Raw genomic sequence first — 13270 nt, forward strand, 5'->3', positions numbered from 1 at the left:
TTGAGATGTTAATTTTTTTTTAAGGAAGGAAAAACTCATCTCTACCGGGACCCTCGATTGCCGGACGAGTGCTCTGACCACTAAGCTACAGAGGAGATAGAGATCTTCCTTCGCTAGAGCGTATATATCCAGCAATCGAGGGACCCGGATTCGACTCCCGGTAGAAGCAAAGATGAGTTTTTCCTTCCTTAAAAAAAATTAACATCTCAAATAATAAATATCTTCACGACATCCAGTTCCTGTATATCTTGTATTAACAAGTGGAGAGCGACATTCATGTCATAATAATTTTTCATTCAGCTAGAATCAAATAACAAATAATCGTCTGCTTGCGGACTACCTGTGGCCCGCGGACCATAGGTTGAGAAATTCTCAAATAATCGTCTGCTTGCGGACCATAGGTTGAGAAATTCTGAGACAGAAATATGTTGGTGATTTATATGCTGAAGATAAGCACGAAGGGAATGGTTTTAATGAGGGTTTCTCACTAGAAACACATTCTGCATCCCAGAGAAAGATGCGAATTTCCATATAAAAATAAGAAATAAAGGGTGGTGGGGGGTACACAGAGGGAGAGAAAGACGTGCATATAACTCTCACCATCCAATCATATCGCGAGCGTTTCATCCACCAACCAATCCGGATTGAAACAAGGTGGTGAGTGTCTAAACATCTTTACCGCCCTCTCGTGGCAGTTATCACAGATACATCTCCTGTATCTTCTCGTAATGCACGAGTACACTGACTAAATTGCGTGCGCTATGCCTTCGTACAATTGAATGTATATTATATAGCCTTTCTATTTCTTTTCTTCTTTAATTGAATCTTGAAATGTTTTGGAACTGATAAATTCGCTCAATAGACCTAAATTTCATGAGTGCATAGAGAAATTTCTAAAGATTTATTTATTTATTATCTTCGTGTTGCGAGAAGAAATCAAAGATTTCATCGTAATCATGTTGTATAATGTGCCCTACTATAACAGTTCGCCCTTGTCGCATTACATTCATGTAAGTGTTGCAAAAGTTTTATCATCTTTTCACTTATTATAGTTAATATTTATTATTTTTCTGATATTGTGAATAACATATGCATTTAAACAGTCCAATAATTTATTTCAATTTTTTTCTTCCGTATATCAACTTTGATTAATCTTTATTTGAGAAGCTCATGATATTGTGGAAAATATTGGAGCATATATATTAATTAATTTATTGATTATACGATTTAACGCAAAAATTTAAATTTATTTTCGAACTTTTGAAAATTTACTAAAAATTTAAAAAATAGAGGGGAAAAATACTTTTATATGAATAAAAATAAGCTTTTACCAATCTAATTTTCATACATGGTTATGCATTCAAAAAAATAATCTTGCATCTTGTGGAATATTCGAGTTAGATTTCTAGAAATCCATGTTTCGGAAAAGAAAAAAATTCAATATTTCAATTCGGTAATTTTAATATTTAAATTGTTATATTATATTCAACACCCATAAATTAGCATATGGACCTGTAATGATATCTCTTATATTCTTCATATTAACTAATTAACTATAACTTTGTTTCCTCTGTACTGTATTTAAATTATTTTCATTTACATCCACTCTAATATAGGAATATGATAAAAGTTGTAAAAACGATAATATTACATAAAAGACTCCAGTTTTTTATACTAATGGGTACACCCATTATCATTGTGTATTCCACGAAAAAAAAAATTATGAAATTGTAGAAGTTTTTATACATGGAAATACTATAAAAACGGAATGTTCAAAATATAAAGGCATATTTTTCTTTTTGAGCATGTAATGATGACAAGTTACCAGCATGGATACATAAACTCGTTCCGTTCGAAAATGCAGCACATTGTCATTGATATCAAGAATTTCCTCCGGCCGCAAAAATTTTAATTTTAAAACTATTTCAAACATCACCTACATCGCACTTCAAAACAAGACATAGAACGTGTCATTAAGTGGAATATTTATATGAAAAATAAATCTATATATATATTATTGAACGAATAGCACAATGGACAAAACAGACAATAAATTACAAACGAACAGTTTTCGATCCAAAGGGATATAAATAAACTTAAGAGATTACAGATTAATTAGTATTATAGTTCTTTTAATTTAGAATTGCGAACGTGGATTAAAGGCAATTTATCGAATGCAATGCGTACAGATTTTTATGGATTCTATTTCTACACTTCGATAAAAATTCATTAACAAGTGCAATCAAACTATATTTTCCATTCTTTTCTCTGATTCAATCAAAATTATAGAAACAGTGCTGAGATTCGAAAAAAAAATTTTCTGAACGTTGTCGAATAAAAATTCTATGAATTTTAAAAAGATGAACAGAGAAATATAATGAAAAAATTGTATATAAACTGTGTTTGAATATGAATTCAGCGATTTCAAAAACATTTATTGGAGGATATGTGATCTTATCCCTTTCTCAGACTCTACGTGCACAAATGTGCTGATTTCTTTGTCACACTGTAGGATTTTTTTTTTCAACTTCAGGGAGATAAGCACTGACTTAAAGTATTGCGCAAGTTTGGAGTTAGAATATGGTGAATATGAACTTTGGGGTCTTTCATCAGAGGGTAGCACTTAAAGTCTTGAAGTTGAATTTTCAGGGAAGATTTTAAGATTGCTTCCAGGAGAATGTGCCTCCGGGAAAAGTGTGATTTATTACATAAAATTTATCAATAAAATTGATTGTGAAGATTAATATCATTTTCATGTCGGGAACCTTGCTCGACTGAAAAAATTTGAGTGAAGTGGATTATTTCTTCTAAAAATAAATAGATTATAACAAAAAAGTTGAAAATTAAAAAAATAATAATAAAGATTTGCTGACATTTCTGTGGAGTTAGGTCAGAACATGATAACTCCAAAATCACATTTTCGAGGTATACACATTTTCTCATCGTCATTTAAAAATAAAAAATAAAGAATGCACACAAATACAAATGAAAATATCATACATCAGCATGTTGTTTAGCCGTATGCACATATTTGTGAATTCTTTACAATATTTAGTAACCATGTTTAAAATAATTATACATAAGATACATTGATCATTCCTATTTCTAAGATTTCTTTTGATATCGTGTTTCTTCAAAATAAAAAAGATACTTTTTTTTTTCAAAACAAAGTCGGTTATTTCCAAAAAATATGATGAAGTGAAATCTCGCTATAGCAATATTTGATATAACGATAAATCTCTCTACAACGATATTTTTTTTTCATATCTTGTTTGGAATTGTTTTTGATCAAATGTTAAATTCCTTTCCATATAACGATTCCTTTACTACCATAAATCCGACTATAACGATATTTTTGGAAATGATTTTGAAACAACTACAACGATAATTTTTTTTATATAGCAGTCAAAATCACCTTTTAAACATCTCACCAGCTCTCCTGAGGACATCTAGTGACACAAAACTCTATTTTGCACCATCCCGCCCCCAACACATGAATTTTGCTACTTTCTACGTAAAACACAAAAGTGTTGTTTTCCAGTTTTTTGTAGTTTTGGGTGGCCAACAAATGCATTTTCTGGTGGTATGAAAAACGCAATTTATACGAGATTTCACGAACAACATAGATTTGGTGACACGTGATAATAATGATTGTCTCTATAATTCGTCTACAACGATACATTTTTTCTTGATCCGCTGAACATAATTATATCCAGATATCATTACATATTTTTACTTAAAAAATTATACATATTCTATACTTCGGAAAAATCGAATACAGTGTTAGAGAAAATACCTGCAAGATCAAAACTCGTCAATTTTATACAGGGCGCATCGCAAACACAGGGTTTATGGTATTTTATTGGCGAACCGTTGATCCTACAGGTATACTCAGATATTTCATTCATGTTTCAAGGGGTTGTATAGTTATTACAATAAAAAAAATTAACTTTTCATACATTCTCCGTGCGCCCCATAACCAAATTCGAAAGATGTTGCCCTGTCTCTCCTGATTCCAAAAAAAAAATAATCCATGTTTCTAAGTGCAATATTTGGCGAGATATTGGAATTCAATCAAATTTATTGCTTTGGCCGCTGGTCTTCAACAATTTAACAAATTTGGCAAAAATAGGATAGCCTATTACATAACACGAAATTATATATGAAACACAAAGTGAAAGAACTAAGGGAAAAAAGGATGGAAAAAAATGCAAAAGAAGTAAAAGACAATTTAAACACGAAGAAAAATATGAATAAAACACATACCATATAAAACATATGAGAAATCGATTACAGTTAGGAGTTATTCAAAAGTTCGTAATTTTCATTGAAGATACAATATATATATATATATATATATATATATATATATGTATATTAAAGCACATTGTGCAGATGTGTGGCATGAGCCACATCCTCGAATTGTTGCTAGATATTGGAATTCGAAAAACCAAGGGAATTGAAAAAAAAAGAACAGCTCTAAATGCGGGAAAAACCATTTTACCCCCATTTAACGCTGTTTTATTCTAATTTTTCTCCGATTTCCGAATTCGAATATGTAAGCGAATATTGCTCATTTGATCATTTTTGTCGCAACACTGTCATTTTCTGCATACGAGGGCTAATCAGAACCGTTACCTACAATTTATTGCCGGTTCCGAAAAGCAGCCTTTTTCTTATACTCATCGAGAGATTGGCGCGCTAATTCCTTAAAGTGTTACTCTCTGAGGTAGCAATCTTTTTCTGTGGTCATGTCATCGCTCTTAGAGAAGTGTCCTTTTTTTGCTGGCAACAAGAGAGTCGGGGGCAACCACTTTCTAATTGGGTTTTTGAACCCACGGGGACTATAAAAAGTTTTTTTTTTTTAATTTTAACAACTATACAACCCCTTGCAACATTAATGACACATCTGAGTACTACACGTTATTTGGGTAATTTTTCTAATTAGAGGCATGCCTATAGGGTCAACGGTTCGCCAGTAAAATGTCATACCCCACATTTGCTATGCACCCCTGAATATCCGGTAATATTGAGAAAAATGTGAACGTTTGTGCTTTTCCTATTGAATTTATCAGCAGATATGGTAAGCTTATGAGAAATAAGTTTACGTTTAAATTGAGCCTAGGTTTCATTTCCGTTATAAAATCTATAGCAGGTCTTTTCATTGACTAACACTAATAATCGCGCACGATCGTGATTTGTATCTATGATTAACTGGGTTGCTGAATCGAATGTATTTTTAGTATCGATAAAAATTGATGAAACTGGTATATCCCAGGACAGGCCTTATCTTGTTAAAAAAACCGGTTTTGGGTAACTGAGAGATTGTACAATTCTCTAATTGTGTAATTCTTCTTCTAATAGCAGGACCGTAGCGTGCCTTTTCGGATTCCCGGCACACGACTTTCTGCCCCGCCCCGAAAGAGTTATTATGTAAAACAAGTAAGTATTTTTGTGGGGTTCCTGGGACAATGCCCTGGTTGTTTCAGCCTAGTTACGGGCCTGTTTAATATCTCACTCGAGAGTTCTGAAAGTGATTCGAATAAAAAAACTCATTTTGAAACGACTTTTTCCTCAATTGTTAGATTAACTTTTCCCGAAAGTAATTTATGCATTTCAACACGTACAGTGCTCAAATGGTCAGTGATTTATTGATGCATGATTTTGTGACTCGTAGATGATCCGAATGTATAATCATGCATTGAGAATACGCATTTCTAATAAATTAATGAGTTTTATGTCAGATGAAATAAAAATTTGTGATAAACATTTTTCTTGACACAAATACGAATATGAATTTTGCAATGTTAAAACATGTTGCAAGTTCCAAATAAAAAAAATATAGTCACAATGCCTGAGATATTACAACGTATTTTCATCTTCAAAACAATTTCTTATCGACTGTATGCACCGAAAATCCAATTCAATTACAGTCAATTGTAACGTAGAGTTTACTGCGCCATTACATTCAACTATATTCATCTAATAGACATAGATACTGGTTCTTGGTGTTTGTGAAATTTAATTTGCAGTACTGTGCATTCTTTATCTTACGCAGAAAGCGGCGCAATGACGAAATATCTCACCTCCACTAAAGCCTCTTATTTCAGCATTGATGAGCCTAGATATTTTGTAAAATTGATTTCTCAATGGAAAACTCCCCCCCCCCACCCCATACCCATTAGTTTGCAACTGCTGAAAATCTAAGAAAGCCTACCTCATTAAAAAAGGTATGGCATTTTGAAGGAGGGTTTGATGATTTCTAATTGTGTGTGTGTGTGATTCCTAAAAGGTTAAAAAATTTAATACAGTACATATTAAGTAAAGGCCTTCGGTTTCGATATTATACAGAGCATCCGGATTTTCTTGTGCAGCTACAAATGTCTGCCTGTTGTCACTAAAAATATTACCATATGCGTAGGCTTCTATCCACACTGTGACCCAAGGGTGCATAGCTAACAATGACATCACAATTTACTTTTGAACCGCTGCTCTTGGAGACATACTTCCAATTAGAAAAAGTATTCAAATGACGTGTGAACCTCAGATACGTCATTCACATATTGCAAGGTATAGTTATAAAAAGAAAAAAGAAAAAAAAAACTTTTTATACAGTCCCCGTGTTCCCCAAAACTCTATATAGTTGTTGAGATATAGGCCGCTGTGGTGGTCGAGTGGTTATAGTGACGGACTCGCGATGCGAGGATCCGGGTTCGAACCCCACAGTGGTGGTCGGCTGAAGTTGGTTTTCTGTGGTTCCCAACTTCAAGGCGCAAATGCGAGCCGATCTCCCCGTTAAAAAGTCTCGCCACAGAGAGCAACAGTCCTACAACGATAAATCATTCAATCATAACACTTCACTCATAGTTAGAAAAACTGGTGGCAGATGGCAGCACTACACATAACAAGCATTACAAAAAAACAAAAAAAACTTCACGTCAGGTTTCACTACACGTACACGCACATTCCCGCATGTACCGATTCGTTGGGGAGACGTGGAATGGAAGAGTTGACTGCCACGTTAGACAAAACTGCATTGTCTTTCCATCAAAAGTCACATCAACATATGTTGCCCCTCTCCCCCTGAAGGACCATCTTTGATTCAGAAGGGAAGGTATTATGGATCTTCTCTTTGACTGGACCTCACACTTCTCAAGCAAATACTTTACTTGAAGGAAACTCATACAAATAGCTTATATATATATTGCTGTCTTTTTAACTATTCTTTTTAAGGAGCGACCTCGGCGTCTTCAAATGCGGCATTCAAAAGCATGCGCTGTTCATTGAAGCACCTAAGAGTATTCAAACATTGTGCTCGATGAGATGCTTACGAGGTTTTCATCTGTAATCTAATTGAACCATTCCATTCAGTTTAAATTCGGAGATTTCTCATTCGAGAATTGAAGCGTACGCATACACTTCTACTAAGAACAAATTGTGATCGTAACTCGAAAAAAGTTTGAAGTCGAACCGGGCCTCAACTACTCTCAGTCGGTCAGGGCAAGCAAATATTTTGCACTATGCGCTATGTTGATTAAACGGTGAAAGGGTGATTTTGTCACCAGAACCCCCGCCACTCTGTGAAGAAAGAAATGCGAAATTGAATTGTTTCGCGAGGGTAGAAGGGGGGGGGGAAGAGTTAGATACATAAAGGTACACCTCATGCCACTCTATCGATGGAATATGCATGAGGCAATCGTGAACTAGAACTGTTTGTGAAATTATTTCAGTGCATCTGGATTAAGGTATGTAAATATTTAAGTGGTAGCTATAAAAAATTTAATCAGCTATCAAAAGCGGTTGTGATCAATATACGATCTCAAGCCTCAGGAATCAAGTCAATTCTATGGTAAGAAAATAAATACCAATTCCGACATAATGATAAATTGAAAGTTCCAAACATAATAAGGATAAAATTTTGAAATGATAAAATATCAAACGAAATAACTTATTACCTAAGCTAAGAAAAATATTGCAGAAAGCCTTCTAAGTAGTTTTAAATGAAATTTACAACTAGAGTCTTCTAGTTCTATTATAGGCTATACACCAAAAAGTCAATTTAAATCATCTTTGCGGTTATAAAGTGATAATAAAGCTATAATAGCAGTGGCTCTCTGGGATTTTTCAGGATGACTCGCGCAGAAATGGCGCAACGATAACGAGTAATTTCTTTCATAATGAGTAAATTTATGAAAAAAGATGTGAAGTATTAATTGATAAAATAATGTAAACTTAGTTATATATTCAATAATTAATAAGTGAAACCTGATCACAATGATTATCGAATTATTTAGCCTCAATTATTAATATAGACTCAAGAAAATTTTATAATCAACGATACGAAAAACATTCATTCCCACAGCATCGATGCATATAAATACAATAATACCATAAACTTCTATCTCTGAATTCAATTAAAAATTTAATCGCGTATCAAAATTACCAACTTTAGAACAAATATTCAAAATCAATCATAAAAAAAACCCCATATGTGTTAATTTTACAATTTCTTAATATTAACAAGAGCTCTAATAAATTCTCAATACCAAATAACGTTCCACAAATCCTAAAAATTATAAATAAGAAATTTTTATTTAAAAAAAAAGAGCCTATATCGAATTCCTAATAATTAAATAAAAAAAATAAAATAATTAAAATCATATTTTTAAGAAAATTAATTTCTAATGAAAGAATTTTCAAATTAGATATTGTTTACCATCCTCTTAATAAAACTTATTATTTGTATGTTATTATTATTAATTTTTTGGGAAAAAGGGAACCGAGTTTAATTTTTCTTAGAGAAATGATTTTATTTCTTGTTTTCTTCTCTTTCCTGAAATTTTTGCGCTTTTTCCCCCGTTTTTAAAGTGTGAGGCGAGCGCTTGTCTCTTCTCTTCGGTATCTTTTTCTTCTTCTTTTTACTTCACTTTTTAAATCCTATTTCCAGTAATTTGAGAATTTCTTATACTTAAATGAGTCGCTTGGAAACGGAATAGCGGCTATTAGATGTGTGTGTGTGTGAGTAGTAGTAGAGGTTGGTGTGTATGGAATGATGTGAGTGTGTGTGTGTGTGTGTGAGTGAGTGAAACTTATCCACCTTTCCCTGTTATTCGCTTAAACACACCCGGTGAATTTTTTTTTCCCATGTGTTTGTAAGCGCCCGTGTTGTGTTACGTTTGTTGTTGGCGGCCACCGAGACCGTAGTAAGCCGTCGCCTTCGGGTCTTTTGCGGTCGGTCCGCCGGTTGCGTGGCCGCGATGACGTGATCACAAACTCCCGATGTCCGTAAAAGAATTTTTTTTTTTTTGGCGTTCGTAGAACGATGACGCGAGTATTCGCTGATCGTTTCCCGGAGTGAATTGGAACGGTGGCCGCATGGAACTTATACGCGATGAGACGATCCCGAAACGGGAAATATTTTCCCTCACGCCTGCTGGGCTTCGGTATTTTACGGCTCGGTGCGAAGAGCGACTCTCTGCGGGCTTCTACAATACTTGCATGTTGGTTAATAAGGCTTAAGATTCATATGTTAGATACGAAATATCTATAAAAAAACTTAGTCAAGATATATTTGAGGAGCTTATTTTAAGAAGGAAACATTTCCGCTTTTGCGAAATTTACAGTAGAAGTGAAAAACGTATTCTTCCGGAAAACGTTTGTTTTACAAAAGTAGAAAATAGCCAACACGTACCATATAGGAATAGTAGAAGAATATTTAAATTCTTTGTTTCCTTGATCAACATTCAAGAGAGTCATCCACGTATGAATTTTGGAAATGTTCCGTTTTGAAAGTTAATTAGTTGAAATGTTACCTTTTGATTAAAATTTGAGCTGGTCAAAAGTTTGAAAAATTGGAAATTTCTACGTCTTCTATTTCTACATCGTTCAGAAGGCTTTAACTAGCCCAGGAAGGTACCTTTACTGCCTTCTCGTTATTAACTTAAGAAACACCGTCTCATTCTGTAGTGGAATCTCCCATAATAGACACTCCCGTTAGCGGGTACCTACGCCAATGGACACTTTTTTGAACTACGTCGACGGGATTCAGTGTATTTTTATTCATCAACTGACACTCCTCGTTAGCGAACAAAATTTTAGGTAAAGAAAATATTTCCATTCTTGAGAAATTCTACTAAAAATATCAAAGTGAATGAACGACGTTAATATGCTCCCTTTTGGTAGAAACGGTTAACTTAACATTGCAATTTTTGCAAGAATTATTTCCATTGTAATAAACCCTATTGCATAATCCGGTAGAGATCGTCCCAAAGATTTGGAAATCGTTGGAAAATGAATTTCGAAAACAAAAGGAAATGCTCCCTTTCGAAAATAAGCTCCTCATTTAATCTTTTAAGCCACTTCAAAGAACGAAATTTACTCAGAGTATGTGACGAATTTCACAGATTTAAAGGTGTTAGGTCCAGTTTAGGGGATTGGCAAGGACCATTTTAATCACACTGATCCAAAATAAATGACCAGCTAAAGAATAAAATAACACTTATTCTTGAAACGTCAGGAAAATGAAGGTACCTATGATAATAAAACTATGATGCTTGAAACTTAAAAATATAATGTAGAATGTAAAAAAATTATAATTTGTCGTAAAAACCAATGAGATTTATTAATTTAGAAATACGAGACGGATTGTGTTAATTTAAGATGTGAAGAAGAGGAAGATGACCGTAACCAAAAGCGATCGTAAAATGATGACGATGGTATGAACAACCAAAAATGTGAGCAATTGTCAATAGAAGATTCATTGAAAGACTGGTTATTTGGGGAGATGAAGATTACAAGGTAGAAAATTCATCTCTACCCCCACGGGGACTCGAATCGCGGCCTTGCGCTTGCTGGACGAGTGCTCTACCATTTAAGCTATGGAAGCAGATAGAACATTGCAACCTTGGAGCGTATATACATGTTGAAAGGCTCCGTACAAGGACTGCGTCAGCAATCAACTAATAGCTCGTGAATGACATGGGCCACCAGATGGCCACATGCATATACAAATTCCGAAATCTATCTGGAAATGGAATTTCTATATGGATTGTCAGTGGACTGTGGCAGTGATTGGGGGGGGGGGTGTACTCGGCTCCCGACTCTCTTGTAATAGAAAGTATAACTGTGTGAGGTGACTGTCCTATGCACAACCGTGCAAGATAGTTCCGGTTTAGATCAGATGCGATGCTGAGTTTCATTGGCTATGCTATGACGCTTGAAACTTAAAAAATACTATCTACTATATCTTTTTGAATGGTTCCAGATAAACATTCACCTTTTAATCTTGATACTCTAAAAAACGTTGAAATAATTTCAATAATCTAACCTGTAATTAATCCAATTGTAGAATGCATACATGAGCTTGTTGGCCATTGGCATTTTTTTTCCCTGCACCTTAGATTACCACAAGTATCAAATTGCTCTTAGCGATATGGCTCTTCATGGTGAGAAGCTTGTGAACACAAACCTTGACCTCTACTTTTCGATGGTGTTTCCTGTTCCATCTTATAAATTGATAGTCGATATATGACACATCCGTATAAAATTTTGATCAAGTTATATCTAATCACTTTTTAAGTTTAAATTACCCAGTGTAGGTGACGAATTTTCCTTATTTTAAGACCTTAGACCCAGTTTAGATCAGATGTGATACCGAGTTCAATTTTCTGATTTAGTTCATATCTTTTAGAATGATTGCAAATTAGCATTCACAGTTTAATTTTGACGCTAAAAATGGTAAAGTCAAAATAATTATTTTAATCTAACCTAATTAATCCAGAATGTTGAACGTAAGCTTTTTGCCCATTGGCTTAAAAGCAAATTTACATAACATAAAAATTCAGACATTTGCCCTTTTCCTCTTCAAAATATGGAATACATATGGCAGCATTAGTTGGCTATAGCAAAAAACAAGCACAACTCTGATAGCATAAATAAGTTAGGGGTGGGCCACACGTACACTCACAACACACATTCCAGCTTGTTCCGATTCGTTAGAAATTACGAAGAGTATTTTCCAGTATACTAGTCGCATGTGCGGTTAAGCAGTATTAGTTGATGTAGTTTGATCCTGTTTTATTGCCTTGTGCGTCGTTCTCTTCACATCTACTCAAGTTAAGCCCTGCTCTCCTACGATTTATTCAGTTTTCAAAAGTTCTGAACGCATTACTTTTCTTAGGTAATAATTAACTGCGGTATGTACGCATAGTTTGTGGATTACGATCTAAACCATATGCTTTATTTGTAAATTTAGAAGAAGAAAAGTAGAATAGTCATATCTCGATATCTCTTACTATATGGAATTTAAAATAGACGTGTATGTATTGAGTTGAAATTTTTGTCGCTCAAAAATCTGTTCAAATATCTTCGAGCCGGTTGAGACATCCCGGAAAAGTTTTTGAAAATAGAGTGAAACGTCGCTCCACCCACATGCAGAATAGACAAGATTAACATAAAACGGGAGTAAAATGAATCAAACTTTATTAATTAAGAACAAACGTCAATCAAATATAGACTTGCTCCAGAATTTTTCATCTAATATTGTTTTTACAAGATATACAGAAGACTGGATGTTGTGAAGATATTTATTATTTTAGATGTTAATTTTTTAAGGAAGGAAAAAACTCATCTCTGCCTCTACCGGGAGTCGAACTCGATTGCAGGACGAGTGCTCTAACCACTAAGCTACAGAGGAGATAGAGATTTTCCTTCGCTAGAGCAATCGAGGGACCCGGGTTCGACTCCCGGTAGAGGCAGAGATGAGTTTTTTCCTTCCTTAAAAAATTAACATCACAAATAATAAATATCTTCACAACATCCAGTCTTCTGTATATCTTGTATTAACAAGTGAAGAGCGACATTCATGTCATAATATTGTTTTAACCAATGCTTCCAACAACAATGATTTTTGAACAGAAAATGATTTTTGAACTTCAGACAAAAATAGTTTTTATATAATGCTCTAGGCAACTGGGGTTTTAAACAATGTTCCCGACAGCAATAGAAATAGGATCACATAGGATCACTGATAATCAATTATTAAAATTTTGTCATCCGTTACGAGAGAAACCGTTTCGCAAAATTTAATAACTTATAATTAATATATAATTGATCTTAGCTGCTACATTATTCCACTGTTCTGAACTCATCATCACTGCAGAATTCCTTAACCATGTTCAAAGCCTGATTTACGGAAACAGTTCATGATCACCCATTATAAAACTTTCCCTAATTTCTCTTATCATTCTTATGCTGTCAAAGAAATATACTT

The 13270-nt window shown here is 34.1% G+C and overlaps 1 protein-coding gene across 2 annotated transcripts in view; it reads left to right on the forward strand.

Moving 5' to 3' along the window:
• The first annotated feature begins 706 nt into the window (after positions 1–706).
• The window catches only part of eya (eya transcriptional coactivator and phosphatase 2), a 158781-nt gene continuing 146217 nt past the window's right edge, over positions 707–13270 (forward strand). Inside the window, exon 1 of one of the 2 annotated variants that reach the window (XM_089243468.1) lies at positions 707–1010. In XM_089243468.1, the coding sequence (XP_089099594.1) occupies positions 957–1010 (54 nt within the window). In that variant the 5' untranslated portion in view covers positions 707–956. The remainder of the gene's footprint in view (positions 1011–13270) is intronic. The other variant, XM_089243466.1, reaches the window with a different exon arrangement.

This window comes from Pholcus phalangioides, unplaced genomic scaffold (genome assembly GCF_987345545.1).
Source record: "Pholcus phalangioides strain wild (caught in Gottingen) unplaced genomic scaffold, Ppha-v1.0 ptg000015l_1, whole genome shotgun sequence".
Taxonomy (NCBI): domain Eukaryota; kingdom Metazoa; phylum Arthropoda; class Arachnida; order Araneae; family Pholcidae; genus Pholcus; species Pholcus phalangioides.